A 15,522-nucleotide genomic window follows, 5' to 3' on the forward strand; every position below is an offset into this window, starting at 1 on the left:
GTGCTTTTATCTTATTTTTCAAAATAAATAAAAAATAATTGTTAGAAAAAGAATATATATATATATATATCAATTTTTATATTCTGCAATGTATACATATAAATTATATTTAAAAATTAAGAATTAACTAAATATTTCATATTCAAAAATTTAAATAAAATTAATACAAATAAAATAAAGGTATATTTCATTTATCCATCCAAATTAAAAGAAATCCTAATAAAAAGTCAAATCTTAAAATTAAGACGTACTTCTAGTGTAGATAATAACAGTTATTTTCTTCTTCTTTTTTTCGGAACCGTCACATTATAACTAGCAGGGGTGAAATGGCCAAATACATAAAGACTTCAAACTTCAAACCTCATCGTCAGTGTCATTACTTTTTTAGTAGGGTTCATATGGGACAAACACAATTAGGCAAAAGAAAAGAAGCAATGCTACAGCGCCAGGTACGTACTCATATCAGAATCCGAGCCAAACACAATATAGTAACTACAGATTGTGTCCATGTCAGTGTGTGTCCTTCATTGGATTTTTATAGCGATATTGGAACTATACCGTGAGTAACAAATACCGGGCAAAAAATGGCTCTAACAGCGTGCAGGGCTACAGAAGGAATACGGGGGCAGGCAGCTAGGAATAGGATACCTTCTGGTTGAAGGCGCGGCAACTGGTTAAACAAGACAAGGCAAAAAGGAAAAAAAAGAGCAGTGGGCCTTTGAATCCTATATATGGGACCTCATCATCAACCAATGTTACAATGGGAACACCTTTGTGGTGCCTGATAAAAATTGTCGACATCTATCCCCACCCCCCTAGCTGAGAACTGCTTTGATCTTTGTCTTTTGGTCTTCTGTTAGCGACGTTGGGAAAAGAACCTCAAAGGTGACATAGAGATCGCCCTTCTTTGCGCTGAAGTGCAACGGCATCCCTTCTCCTTTAAACTTCCTAGTTTCCTTGGGCTTAGTAATTCCCTGGGCAGCAAAGCAAAAGCAATGATTTCAGTATGATGAGTTCCTGCAAGTCTTCATTTTAGTTAGAATCAAAAAGCAAACACCAGATAATATTTGGAGCTCACCTTCGTGCTGATGTCCACCAGATGCTCATCAAGATGTTTGATTTTTTTCTCAAAACCAACAAGAGCTTGCACCTGAAGAAAAACAGGACTTCAGTAATTTCTAGAGATCCAACAGTTCATGGCAAAGGCGAAGCAAAAGCAACATATTCATGCATGGTTTTCAACCAACACAAGCAATTAGGGTGCATTTGATTGGAGGGTGGAAAGTGGGGTGGAATTCAAATTATATGGAATTTCAATTCTCAACCCCCCCCCCCCCCCTCCAAATTTCAATTCCTTGATTTCAAGGAAAATCTCTACTTTTTGAATTAAGATGGAATTCGAATTCTATGGAAAAAAAAAATTGTTTGATGGAATTTCCTAGAATTTGGATGGAAAATGAATTCCACCCTCATTTTCCACCCCTATCAAACGCACCCTTAGATTCATTCAAAGAAAATCACCATTTTTAATTTACTGATTTACACTTTTAATCAAGAAGTAGCTGTCCTATATTATTTTCAAAGTAGACCCTCAGTTAATCAAGTCTATAAGAGGACTGTCATGTACCTAGGAGTATAGGAGGGTCAATGTTATAATAGGAATATAATAAAAGAGGGGTAATCTTGTAATAGGTTTATAATAACTGGTAGGATATATTGTTAGCAAGTGGTTAGGCTGTTAGAAGTCAATGATGCCTATATAAGGCTGCTGTTAGGAGTTTATTGGATATGCTTGAATTGATGAATTGAAATTTCAAACTCTATTCTCTCTCTCGGTTCTTCTTCTCTTTCCTCCCCATTTCTCTTTGTTTCAGTTCTAAATCTCCTTCCCTTTCTGCTTTCTCTTCCCTAAATCCTTCCAAATTCCTATCACAACCCTAGCCAAACCCTAGGGCTGTGACAATTGATATCAGAGCAACCAATCATTGGCTATGATTTGATTTGATTTGAAGAGAGCCGGCCATTCAAGTTGTGAATTCTAGCAGTATGTGTTCAAATTTTGCAGGTTAAATCAGCCTCAGTGATTCCGTCGGAGGAATTCTCGATTGAGAATCTGGATTACGGTCCAGATTGTGAAGGTGTGTGAAACCGACTTGGCTAGGCCGTTCCGTCGGTGCTTCCAAGAACTCTTGGAGCAATTTCAACTAATCAGAATTAGTAGGCGAGCAACCCAGGCGATTTCAATAGGAGAATTTCGATCGATTCGTTGGCTATAATTTCAGTTCGAAATTTGAAGGTGATTAGGTCAGGCGGTTGAGTGAACAGCGATTTCGACGGAGGCGACGCGAACATAGGAGCATTCGCAATTGGTGATCGGAGGTGAGCGGATAGTTTTTCTGCTGGAACCAGGCGTTTTCCTTGGCGATTATATGAAGCAATTCAGGTGAAGTCTATAAATGAGCTGATGGTCGGACGGTGATTGGGAGGGTCGTGGCTGTTGCAAGTCGAGAACAGCAGGCGGAAAAGGTTCCGTAATCCACTACGACTTGAATATTGGAGGCAACGCTCCTCGGGGAAGAAGCACCAACTGAAGTCAGAATTGAACTTGGATTTGGAAGGCGTCGCCGAGTAAAGCAAACTCGGAATTGAAAAGCAAAACCGAGCAAAGCCACTTCAGTTCGGAAGTGAAGACGATGCAAGCTAGGAGAGGTCCGCAGCAATACTGAGTTGAAATTGGAGGCGAATTCGAGTGGCGCAGCGATAGTTTCGTGGCTAGAAACATTGCTAATCTCAGCCTAGATTTGAAGACGTGTGAAGGTGAAGCATACTTCAGAAATTGACGCAAATTAGGAAGTTGACAATGAGAAGCAAGTTCCTACGCCACTATTGAACATCAGCGAGTTGCTGGTCCAGAGGCGTTTCAGAGAAGTGATTGGGTGAAGCGAGCAGAAGGTTGATGCTCAGCCGCGAATTGCAGTAAGTTTGTTCGAAGTGGATGGGCGAAGCAATTTCGACAGATTTGGGAGCCAATTCATAGATTACTGCAACCATCGATTCTCAATTCCAGAGAATTCCGTTGGTTGCATCACAATTGATCAAAGGAAACGAACAGCCCAGGTGATTCTGAATCAGAAGGTATCACAGAACACGCGATCTGTAAGGGGTTGAGCTGAGCCAATTGTATCACAAGAAGTTGCAAAGTCCAGCGATTGTGGTGGCGAAACAAGCTAGGCGGCTTTGGCGATACCGAATTTCTGATAACCTCTCGTTTGAATTTGAAGGTGAAAAGGAGCAAGCGAATCTCCGAGGCCAATCGAAAACGTGTTTCAGATGACTCTGAGAGTAATTCCTTAGCCTTCGGTTTATTCTTCGGGTGCAATTCCAACAATTTCAGAGAGTTAGGCATTGGAGACAGAGAAGCAACAAGGAAATTTCTGAGTAAATCTCGGAATTGATTTCGACGCAAGAGGAGGTGTGTGTCGGCTGATAATTAAAGGTGACGTGGCCAAATTGGTGGGATCAAAGACTGCCTCATAGCAGCGACGGAACGAGCAGACTTCAGCTGCTGCAGTCGTGAAATTTCTGCCATGACGAACAAAGCTTGCATGAGACCATGGGAGCCTAACTTGCAGCAGAAGGATGTTGCATGTTCAGCTGGAGATAGACATCAGGGGAAGTTTGGCCAGAAGCCTTATGCATGGGAAAAGAAGTTGGAGATGGGGATCAGCCAATTGGACAAAGGAACAAGAAGTGTGGTACATGAATCGAGCAAAGAATTCGGCCAAATGATACGTGAAAAGTTGCAAGAGTTTGCAATGATACTATCTAAGGAGTATCATTACAGGTTTCCCGCCGAATACTTTGAGGATTATCATGGGATTTTTAACAAAGAAGACTATCTTAAAATGGAGCAGCCGAAGGAGAAAGCAAGAAGTCGAGAAGTGGATTCACTACCTATCTCCAATGTGGAGTGGAAGAAGTGTACCGATTCCAGCAGAATTATCAAGGAAGAATGCAACATTAGTGATGATATTGGTGGTGAATGGCATTATCCAAAGAGAATCTGTGATGAACAGATTAAGAAGGCAGCATTTGAGGAACTGATCGAGGAAGCTAAAGCCAATCCGTTACCTCTGGTGATTAGAGCAGGGATGGAAGGATCGGATGGTGTTCCAAATCAAAATTTTATCAGAAATGGAATTGATGGTGGAGCTTTTAATGATACTTTTCCATTGCCTATGGTTTCGAATAATAACAAGCCTGGATTGAATTTTTGTAACAGAAGATTATTGGAGAAGGAAGCTGTGGCGTGCAAGCTTCTGAAATATTCTGGTGAGCAAAAAGAAGAAGGTGTAGCTGAAGTGGAGAATAAAAATGTTGAGAGTGAGCTTCGGGAATATTCTGAGAAACAGAAAGAAGATGTCGCTAAATTACCGACAGGGGCAGATGGTTTGTTTGTTGGAAAACCTCCATATGAGGACATTAAGGGTCTGGATTTCTTGGTATTGGAGCAGCCGAAAGTGACAATTTTGAGTGGTCATGTTGAAAGGAAGCCGATTATTGAGCAACATTCACATCTTCAAGTAGAAATTAACTCAGCTAATGATCCATTCAAGATTGAATCCACCTTTCCTCTGCCCCTTTCAAATTTCTTCCAGGTGAGGAACTTGCTTAGGGACAAGCACCTTCTGCAACTTGGGTCTCCTATTTCATCAAGCACTCACGAATTTGAACTTGAAATCATTGAGGCCAATCAGGTTGCTTCTATTGCAGCTCTAAGCCAAATTATGTTTGGGATGGATCTTGCAAACTTAAGAACAAAGAAGAAGAGGCCTAAGAGGAGAAACAAGGAAAGACGAATGAAGCAAATAGAAAAGGTTGGAATTGGATGAAGAAAGAGCAACTCAACGATAATAAGTTTCTTGGGGACAAGAAACATTTTAAGGCGGAGGGAATTGTCATGTACCTAGGAGTATAGGAGGGTCAATGTTCTAATAGAAATATAATAAAAGGGGGGTAATCTTGTAATAGGTTTATAATAACTGTTAGGATATATTGTTAGCAAGTGGCTAGGCTGTTAGAAGTCAATGATGCCTATATAAGGCTGCTGTTAGGAGTTTATTGGATATGCTTGAATTGATGAATTGAAATTTCAAACTCTATTCTCTCTCTCGGTTCTTCTTCTCTTTCCTCCCCATTTCTCTTTGTTTCAGTTCTAAATCTCCTTCCCTTTCTTCTTTCTCTTCCCTAAATCCTTCCAAATTCCTATCACAACCCTAGCCAAACCCTAGGGCTGTGACAAGGACCAGACTTATTTTTAGAAGAGAAAAACAACCTTCTGTCTTCCAGTTTTCACCAAAGGGTAAAAGTTGGCAGTTTCTTTTATTTTTGCAAGACAAATTATAAACTTCTCCTCTACTTTTTTATTCATGTCCTCCTTTAACAGCTTTATACAGCTTCAGTAGCCCACCATAAAACCAAGCCTTAACGTCCCATGACGCTTGTTAAATGGAAAAAGAAGATATGATCACAGGTACAAACCAAACAACTCACTGACCAACACGAAGTTCAAATACCCTGTTCAGTTATCTTGTCTACGCAAGTCTAATAGTCATTAGTGCTCCAACTAACTATGATGCTATTTTCCCTTTAATTCTATTCAGGCTTGTTCAGAGATTCCCACTCATTTTCATGTCATAGTCAGGGGAAACCAATTGACCCACTAAAGTTCAGAACCACAGGGAATACCAGAACTCCGGGAGGAATCTGAGGAGTTCTGAAATCCCACGAAATTTAGCTAAAGGTTACAGTACTAGTACTCCAATTCTGTCAGGCTATACATCGCAAACGGGATATGCTAAACAATTGGATTCTGTTGATTTTATGCCAGCAACAGGATAATGAGTTTTTGAGTATTCAAGCTCAGAGCACGGAATAACAGTAATAACTTATAGATAATTGATTAAGGACAGAGGTAACAGTTCAAACATGGGAGTGTTAAGAGGGACAATAAGAACATGCACAAATAGGATCCATACAGGTATTTATACACTTGAAAGACTAAAGAAGACTGCCTCATACGTCAAGGAACTAGACCAAATTTTTAAATTTCCATAGATAGGGGCCAGTCAAGTAAAGCAAACATATGTTGATTATATTTTTGATAAGGAACTGACATGAATGGGATAGGAAAACAAAGCATCTCTGCTATGGCAATACAAATCTATTTAACTGCAAAAGAAATATGCAACAAAGGCACATAAAGGAAGCATAATTACCAGTGTTATAGAAACAGTTGTGTGCAAGTCATTGCCTTCCCTTCTGAATTGATCATGGGGCGCCGTTCGAATGCGGAACTGCACAAATGTAGGGGTACTGTCAGCATATGATTTATATATGATTCAAGTTAGTGGTTTTATGGCAAAGCCAAGGATCAAGACATTACCTTCAGATCTCCAGGCTCACCATCTATTTTAGGCTCACCATCTTCATAGAAAACCACCTCCTATAAAAAGCAGAAAAGGTGCTAGTTTAGAATTAAGGGGTGACGAGATAGCTGTCGATATTTGGATGCTTGTGTATCATTACCATGCATCCTTTCTACTACTGGTAAATTACATTCATGGAAATATCACAGGCGTGTAAATAAAAAGTCCATAGGCAAGTCAGCATCATCATTTACATCTCAAGGACTACACCATGATAACCACATCATATCATCTTCAATATGCCAAGGTAGAAAGAAAGCAAGATGAAAATGACATAAATTTTTAGAGCCAAGTATGTTGATGAAGAGGGAAAAGAGAAACAACAATATATCAAGCTAGTTTGGAATGGAAAAAACCTTCACTAAAATATTAGGACAGAAAAAATCTGGAATGTCAAGAGATGCCTAATCATCCACAAAAGAATTGCCATTCTATGTAAGAAACTCTTTCCAGAAGCATGCCCCAGAAGTTTTCAGCAATATATATCTTATAATTATCAACATTAACAAGGTAACGTGTTCCTACAGGATATCAATGGATCATTTGAGCTATACAAGAAGGACAATCCTAAACATGGCAATTTTGAGGGATTAGGGCATGCCACTATAACACATTCCCCCAAAACCTTAATAGAAAGCACCAAAAAGATTTTGATCCCAATACTTTAGAAATACAATTGGCAGAATTTTGACACTAAAATGGAAACATATAGATGACAGTTTTCACAAATATGCAGGAACAGTGGCTTCATCACCTAGTAAGTGCCATATTGTCATGAATAATGAAATTGTAGAATACTTACTTCTCCATCCTGCATTCCTTTCTCAATATCAACCGTCACAAAATAACCCTCCCTCTCAAATTTCACATTTGGGCACTGGTCGCAAACCTAAAAGGACATAATAAGACAAATAAGTTCAGTAGCAGCACAAATATGTTGGTTAATGAAAGCAATATGTTGCAAAAGTGTACGATAACAAGGTTAGTATGAGGTAAAATGTTCACATGGCATCACAAGGGATGCAAGCCTGCCAATGAAATTTCAAGCAATATCTTATCAAAATAAGCCAACATAATGATAACAATAATAAGTGTTTTCCAGGGTTTCTTTCAACATTGTTAAAGGCACAAACCTGCTCTGTCATCTGCTGGAACATTCCAGGACCAATTTGCCTGTGGTATACCTCATTTCGACAGTTACAGCGTCTCTTACCAGAAGCTGGCTTTAAAATGTTCTTCTCACGCCATACCTGATTAATTCCAAATTAGAAATTGCATAAATGAACTAAGAACCATAAAAGAGAACAACAGAAAATCCCAAGCACTTCACAGATAATTTTTTAGGTGTAAGCAGAACTTAAGATGGTTTGGGGGAGGAGGGGAATGTAGCCACTTTCATGTATCACTTAGGCCTTCAACATTTCCTAAGAAAAAATAATACACAAGCATTAGAATTCAATATGTAAGCATTTCCTTACCTTAAGTGATCCTCCCATGTACAGATCCTCCAGTGTTGCATCCAATTCAACAATAACATCATCACCTTTCAAAATTGTCTCTTCCTCTTCTGCTGGGCCTCCACCAAAAAACCTAGAAAAGTTTAACTAGTAAACAATGATGAAAAATGTTGAAGCTAACTTTTCCACATAAAAGATACACGTCCTTATTAGAAAGAAAAGCAACAAAATATGACATGAATTCTCAAGTATCATGATCTAGGAACCACAGAAACTCCAATCCAAGCTACATGTCAGATATGCCAATGGCATATCTATGTTTTATTATTACTTTTATATTTGGACGCATCATCTAAGACACATGATAGAAATGGGTGTCCGTGAGTTAGACATGCAATGGACACTTGAGGACATGAGGAATTTTCAGTGGAGTTTCTTGAGTAAAATGTACAAGTACAAAAAAATGTTAGGTAAAGAATAAAAAAACACAACTGAGCAAAATTACAACTGACAAAAATGGTTACTTTTTAATGTTAAATGATGTTTAAATTATTATTATTTTGGATTTAATTGTATCTTTATGTTGGTGGTGTTTTCCAATAGTTCGTATGTTTTCTTTGTTGTAAAATATACTGAAATAGAGATAATTTTTTTATATATTTTTTCAATTACTTTTCAGTTATAATGTATTGATGTTCATGATACTACTAGTAAAAAAATCTAAAATTACTAATCTTTTGCCATATCCAATGATCATTTTGCTAACTGTTCATATCAATACTTCATAGATCATGATTCAGAAGATTGACATAGACATCACGCACAATCACAATCAACATTCTTATACGCACAACAGCAACCACCAATGAAAAAAAAAAAAAAAACTATCTCATTACCCACAATACCTACCACTATAGAAAATTTCAAGTGCCATAAAAATTTTCCACAATTTCATTACCTAATTATCAGTTCCAGTGGTGGTATATTTTTAAATTTCAGGCAGCCAAACTTACGTGCTAAATATGTCTTGAATATTCATTCCACCGCTCCCTCTGCCACCATTAGCAGCATGCTGTTTCAGGCCTTCTTCACCGTACCTGTCGTATATGCCCCTTTTCTCACTATCGGATAGCACTTCATAAGCTGGTCGCCGTCAACCAAAACAAAGATAAAATCATTCCCTAATACTGTATTTGGAAGTAAGATTTCCAATGCAAATCGAAAGTGAGGGATCAAATCGAAACCAAAAGGACAGATGATTATTCAGTTCCTAACTAAACCAAATAATAAATATATTTAGCTTCTATTCCGTTTTATTTTCTTGTTCCTTGTCCAAAACGAATAGTAAAGATCTCACCAAGCGAAATAGAGAAAAGAGATAATGATACCGTTATTAATTTCGGCAAATTTCTTGTTAGCTTCTTCATTCCCCTGGTTCTTATCAGGATGATACTTCAATGCGAGCTTTCTATAAGCTCGTTTGATCTGCTCTTCCGAAGCACCCTTCGGAACTTGAAGAATGTCGTAATAGCTCTTCCTGGAATGATTCATTCAATCAATGTCTTCGCATAAGCGTGGAAACATACAGAAACACGTTGTATACATTCGCGAACAGATTTGAGAATGAGGATCAAACGTGCTTACCCCGCAGTGGCGATGACAGCGTACGATAAAACGAACAGGAGGAAGAACAGTTTCGATCTTCGATGCGCCATAATCGAAACTGTGACAATGAGATTAGGAGAGATTTGATTTCCTCCCTCCCTCTCAAAAACCTAGGGTTACTGCAATCAGATCTGTTTACACACTTCCACGAACACAGATTTTAGCCAAATTGTTTCAAAAATTCGCTCCACACATGGGCACTCAAACACTCAAACCTCTCTCGCTGGCTCGCTCGCTCGCTTTCTGTGAAGAAATAACAATGGCTCCGGGTGGACTTGCGCCCGGCGGAGTCTATGCGGCAATTGCACTCTGCAACGTGTTATTGAGGAAACCGACCAATGAGGGAAGACCCGGTGTTGTTCCTCCCAATAGGTGTTCGCCAGGTGTCAAGACACTTTGTTTTATCCGTGCTTTCTGGGAAAGCGGGAAATTTTGGGCTCAGCCATCCGAAAGCCCATTTAATTTGGGCCGATATTGCGGGCTTACCGACCAAACTCGCCCTCCATTCAAAAAGCCCACCAACTCTCGCCTCCTATTTGGAATGAGTGGATGAATGTATTTTGTGGAATTTACTTTTAATTCCACGGAATTAAACTCAAAATATAAGAATTAAACTCACTCAAAAATATATGTACAAGTATATCGAAACAATAAAAAAAAAATTAAATAATTATATTAAAAAATATATGAAAATAGAGGAGAAAAATATAAATTTAGTATCTTTTAATTCATTCATTACAAATATTATATATTAATTTAAATGTATAATACATCAACAGGTATAGCGACAGGAGGCGGCATGCAAAGCGGTGGTTCCTCGAACATCTGAAATGGATGCTGCCATGGATTGTTCTGCTTCAATCCTTGTTTGGGTTTGGATCATTGAAGCCCTGGCAAGCTGCGACGCAGTGCCTCCATCGACTATACGCGTCTACCGTAGTATTCCCTTCGCTATGGACCTATGGTGGTTTTACTTCTACTGGTTTCGTCTCGTTCCCCAACTTAGGGTTCTGCTTTGTCTGATCATGGTTCCCGATTTTCAGATTTGCTTGAAGGTGCTCCCGTAATCCCTGCTGGTTTAGCAAGGAATGCGAGGGAAATGATCTTATTGAGGATTTTGGAGGTCTATGTTGCTCGCCGGCATGAAAGCAGAGATGGCGCTTCTTCTCGCTCGGACTGCGGGAGAGAAATCGATCATTCTAGGAGCTGTGAAGATGTAGCTCGAGGACTTATGCAAGAGGTTAAATTCACTTGTTTTTTGTTTCTAATTTATTTCTAATTCGTGTGGGTAAATTGTCGAGACTAATGGAATTCTGTCCGCTTCAGTGAATTTGTTCTGACATGCAAAAATGTGTTCTTCAGATCGTTGCATCAAATGTAAAAATGGATAACTCAGAGATGTTGAAATGGGACATTAGAACCTTTATTAGGCGTAAAAGGGCCTCCTTCCCAAAGTGCACGTTACTACGGGTAAAGAAGATTAATTCTTTTTCATTAATTGGTTGGAACTTTGCTGGACTCAAGAGATTCTTAATTCTTTCTTGTTTGTTCTGACTTCAGTTGAAGGATGCAATTTTGGGAGGAAACAACCCAGGTCTTGCATCATTGGAAATGGCAGGCAAGAGTGGATTATCAATTAGCAACAAGTCTGCCCGAGGTGATGTCGATGCAGTCACAGGGTTACTTGAGGGAAGCTGCAGGGGAGACCAAACCTTAGCAGCAGATGGACTTATGAGGGATGACAATGACTTGAATACCAATGACCTGGCTGGACAATGTGAAGAAGATCATGTCAGTATGGAGATTGGGCATGGCCCTCGTTTGCGTAGTTCCTATTTTACTGGACAAGATATTGGTCAGAAGTATGGTCTTCGGATTTGCTCCGAACATGCGGGAGATCTAGATAGAAAAAATGGATAGTGTGCTGTAAGAAAATGGTCCGGTTTGGCCACATCAACTCAAATTGGGGGCTTAGGCGAAAACAGGCACTCAGAGGATGGTCATGATCAGCATTTCGAAGCATCACAAATACCTGGGCAAGGAAATGATGGTGGCTTGCAGGATAATCATCCACTGATCCCTTGTGACAACAATGTGGAGCATAATCCTGGAAAAGAAGTATCTAGTGATAGTGATGGTTTTCAAGATGAGGAGATTGTCACTGCCACGAAGGAACATGCTTTCTTGAGTTCTAAGTGCACATTCAATGAGGATTCCCGGACAGCTGCTGCCTGTCCAGAGTTTAATCTTTGTATCAAGTGTAATAGAGGTGGACAGCTGTTGGTTTGTTGTGCAAGTGACTGTCCAATACTGGTTCATCAGCGCTGTTTGGGCTCTGCACCCGCCTTTGATGACAGTGGAAACTTTTACTGCCCCGTTTGTGCTTATTCTCGTGCAGTCTCAGAGTACCATGAAGCCAAGAAAAAATCCGCCCTAACAAGGAAAGCTCTATCAGGTTTCATTTCATGCGGTTTTGAAAGGTAAAACAGATGGGGAAACGCAATCAGTAGTAAGTTCCCTATATATTTTTTATGATAGATGTCATATGCTTTCTCCATGTAAATTCTCCTATGTTCTGCACTAGTAAGTTCCCTATATTTTTGCAGATGATGGCATATATGCTTTATCCATGTAATCTGTTGGATAATTGATAAATTATTTTGACAACTCTAATGGTGTTATATGATGGAATGTCCTGCAATCACATGTTCTCTCCAACCTAATGTATGTTTTTAGTGTTGCAGTTAAGATTGAGGATGGATGAATTATTTTCTAAGTTGCAGCTCCTATCCTGCAATCCTTTGGACAGCCGAGGAGGTGGGGAGATACTACGGGTATTTTATTTTTCCCTCGTATGCTTCTGCCAATGGCCTACCCCCCTTGGTGGGCTCAGGGCTTGATATGTTTGTGGTTGGATCACTCTCACTCTGATGTCACACAGACTTTGAACAACTAAATTAGAACTTGTGGAGGGATTTATCCTAAATTTTGCCAACACCATAGTCCTGTAGTCAAAAGTATTGTGGCTTTTACATCTAAGAGGCCGTGAGGCACAAATTCATGATAATTTTATTAAATTCATAATAGTTTTATCTAAATTAAACAATAATTCATAATAGTGAGTAGATTTATTGTTAATTTTAGATGAGATTATTATGAATTTAAATAGGATCATTATAAATTTGTGTGTGTTACGTCAACTTGTAAAGGTTATTTCTCGACCCTATTTGTTGGTAGGGTATTTTCCTTTTTGTGAATTGAGGTGTCACTAGACACCAGTCACTTCTGTTCTGTTTTCACAGCAGCGAACATTTCATGTAACGGTAGTATATAGCAAAACACAAAAATGTGGTACATTGAAAAGGCAGCCTCTGTTGGGATTGGGAACACTGGATATTCCATAAAATTGTACCTTTGAGATTCAACTTTATTTACTTAGTACTACCGGCCATGGCATAGATCTCTTGTTATTAAATATAGTAATATTGAGAAATTTGTTTTTATTTAGGTTTTAAAACCATCTATTTTATTTTATGACACGTGGTGGACCTTTTAAGAATTTAGGTGTCATTTATCACAAGATTAAATCCAGAATGATGCATTTCTAGGAGCATAAATGCTTGATTTTATGTTTTTTGTCTGGGAGTAAAAGAACGGTCAATGGTCAGGGGTTGGGACCATGTACTCTTTTGTTTTAGTATTTGGTAGGGTGGTTTGGTTTTTTTAAAATCGGTTTGACTTAGCGGTTTGATCGTGTTTAAGCTTTGAGAGAGCTTAAATGCTAGTTAATGTTTGGTTATGTTAAATAGTTTAAATGCTATTTGATTGTCTTTTTTAAAAAAATAAGAAGGGCCTACTTTTTGTTTTTCAATGTTTAAATTGCTTTTTGTAGTCGCCGCGTCAACACCTTGTTGCTATTATTAAGGTTGCAATCGATTCAACTTGAGCCTCACTTAGCTCAGACTTAGCTTTCAAGTCAATTTTTAGGCTCAAATTTATGTGAGTCGAGTATGGGTTTGCTAAAACTTAGTATTTTAAACTTAATTTTAATTCATTCATAAATTAAGTTGTAAAGTTAAAGTTGAAATTTGATTTGTTGTAAAGAATTAATTTGAATGAGTTTTTATTAAATTAAATACCAAATCGCTGGAGAACAGCGGCACATTAGCTAGCCATCATTGAAGCACCACCACCACCACCGCCATCTCTGTTTGTTGCTGCATCATTGCTTTCCGTCCGTTTTCTATTGCACCATCATTACGTCTATTGCGACAACAATTGTTGTGTTGCCCAGCTGTGCATCGTTGGGCAAACAACAACAACAAATAGAGATCTGAAGCTCATCTCTCTCTTTCTCTCTCTCTCTTAGTTTCAGATCATCGGAATCCGCCGGCGGTGGACAGGTTACAACGATTTGGAACCCATCACCGGCTATGGGTTGCATACATTGGGTTCTGCATTTTACTATTTTTTATTTATAACTCTCTCTCTCTCTATATGGATATATTATGTTTGAATATGTATATCAATTAATTAAACATAAATTTAACATTTTTATTATCAAGTTTATTATACAATTAGTTAATATATGCTATAATTTGTTAAAAAATAATATTATATTTAAATAATTTTATTTATTAAAACAAATAATAGGTCATTTTCATGACTTTTGATAGCTCATAAGATATATTTATTATATTTTTTTTCTATCCAAACAATTGGATGTTGAAAATAAAATATAATAAATTTATATTATTTAAAAATAAGTTGCTATCTCTTAAAAGGAAATAATTAGCGTTACTCTGAACATATGTTTTAATTTTTTAGATTAAAAATTAATAATTTTTTTATAGTTTTAACACTTGGAACATATTTTTAGAACATTTTCAGTATTAAACGAAACTAAATATTTTATAAAAAATTAAAAACATCTAAAACTCAATTTGTTGTAATCCAAACACAATAAAAAAATTTATTAATTAGAAATGACGTTATCAAATTATTTAGAATTTATGAAAGAAAAAATGAATACGATGCTGCGAGAGGTATTTTATTCGCAAATCCACCTATGATTAAAATAGATATTGAAAATTTAAATGTAACATTAAAATTAGTATTGAATACGTACTCTCTTTAAAATGAAAATTTATATATTTATAGAGAAGCATGAAAGTTTGTGATGAAAATTTATATATTTATAGAGAAGTATGAAAGTTTGTGATAAATATATATGGTAATTCAAAATCTATTAGAATTAAGATTTTTATGAATATTGTTAATTTTTTTTATAATTTTTTGAGAAATTTTATGATATCAAATTTATTTAATTTATATTTTCTTTGAGAATTTATCAATCAAAGAGAAAATTTATAAGACAGTCTTGAGATAGAGCTTATTAATTACAAACTCCGAAGACAACAATAATCCCTTAGTATAGGTTTTGTGAGATTGTAATGATGTCACGATCTTTTACATAAAACCTCATAAATTATTTTAAATTTTTGAATTTTGAACGAGCCCTTACCTACTACGTACATGAGGACCAAATTGCGATTTAATCAATAAATCTCATAATTAAACACGAATTAATGTTATTTATGTATAAATAGGAATTAATGCAATGGAAGCCACGCGGCCACGCCATCCGGCTTGCCGCTACGGACTCGAGCATTAATTTGGTGGGCCAGCTTAGTGGAAAACATAAATGAACAAAATTAAGGAAGATTACGATCGAGTTAACAACACGGTGACGATCATAGATAGTGTATATGAGACGACCAACGTGTCACGTTGTACTAGACGGTCGTGAAGCCACGACAAGTGAACGCGTGGCTCAATCACCACCACTCCCCGCCCCGCACTTCCACATCGATCATCGCTGCCCACTTTACGTAGATATTATTATATATAAT

At 37.6% G+C, this 15,522-nt stretch overlaps 2 protein-coding genes across 2 annotated transcripts; one reads left to right on the plus strand and one right to left on the minus strand.

The window, feature by feature from the left end:
- Nucleotides 1-413: 413 nt before the first annotated feature.
- Nucleotides 414-9,908, minus strand: LOC127797889 (dnaJ protein ERDJ3B). The gene is made up of 10 exons (XM_052331077.1): nt 9,590-9,908; nt 9,334-9,482; nt 8,959-9,088; nt 7,967-8,078; nt 7,622-7,738; nt 7,291-7,377; nt 6,446-6,505; nt 6,279-6,356; nt 1,079-1,150; nt 414-974 (listed from the first exon to the last, which is right to left on the minus strand). Exons 1-10 carry the CDS (start codon nt 9,658-9,660, stop codon nt 816-818), a joined length of 1,035 nt encoding a protein of 344 aa, XP_052187037.1. The 5' UTR covers nt 9,661-9,908; the 3' UTR covers nt 414-815.
- Nucleotides 9,909-10,432: 524 nt separating this feature from the next.
- On the plus strand, nt 10,433-12,537 carry LOC127798079 (uncharacterized). Its single transcript, XM_052331385.1, has 4 exons — nt 10,433-10,574; nt 10,654-10,850; nt 10,973-11,080; nt 11,171-12,537. Exons 1-4 carry the CDS (start codon nt 10,445-10,447, stop codon nt 11,528-11,530), a joined length of 795 nt encoding a protein of 264 aa, XP_052187345.1. The 5' UTR covers nt 10,433-10,444; the 3' UTR covers nt 11,531-12,537.
- The last annotated feature ends 2,985 nt before the right edge of the window (nt 12,538-15,522 follow it).

The sequence above is a fragment of the Diospyros lotus genome, chromosome 3 (genome assembly GCF_014633365.1).
Source record: "Diospyros lotus cultivar Yz01 chromosome 3, ASM1463336v1, whole genome shotgun sequence".
In the NCBI taxonomy this organism is placed as follows: Eukaryota; Viridiplantae; Streptophyta; class Magnoliopsida; order Ericales; family Ebenaceae; genus Diospyros; species Diospyros lotus.

What these genes read in the sequence shown, in the direction of transcription:
- LOC127797889 (XM_052331077.1), bottom strand. Translation starts at nt 9,660, where the DNA reads ATGGCGCATCGAAGATCGAAACTGTTCTTCCTCCTGTTCGTTTTATCG. An exon ending in GCTGTCATCGCCACTGCGGG is followed by an intron (nt 9,483 to 9,589) that starts GTAAGCACGTTT and finishes GAATCATTCCAG; the next exon opens with GAAGAGCTATTACGACATTC. An exon ending in CAACTGTTTCTATAACACTG is followed by an intron (nt 1,151 to 6,278) that starts GTAATTATGCTT and finishes GTTTTTCTTCAG; the next exon opens with GTGCAAGCTCTTGTTGGTTT.
- LOC127798079 (XM_052331385.1), top strand. Translation starts at nt 10,445, where the DNA reads ATGCTGCCATGGATTGTTCTGCTTCAATCCTTGTTTGGGTTTGGATCA. An exon ending in CTCGAGGACTTATGCAAGAG is followed by an intron (nt 10,851 to 10,972) that starts GTTAAATTCACT and finishes TGTGTTCTTCAG; the next exon opens with ATCGTTGCATCAAATGTAAA. An exon ending in CAAAGTGCACGTTACTACGG is followed by an intron (nt 11,081 to 11,170) that starts GTAAAGAAGATT and finishes TTCTGACTTCAG; the next exon opens with TTGAAGGATGCAATTTTGGG.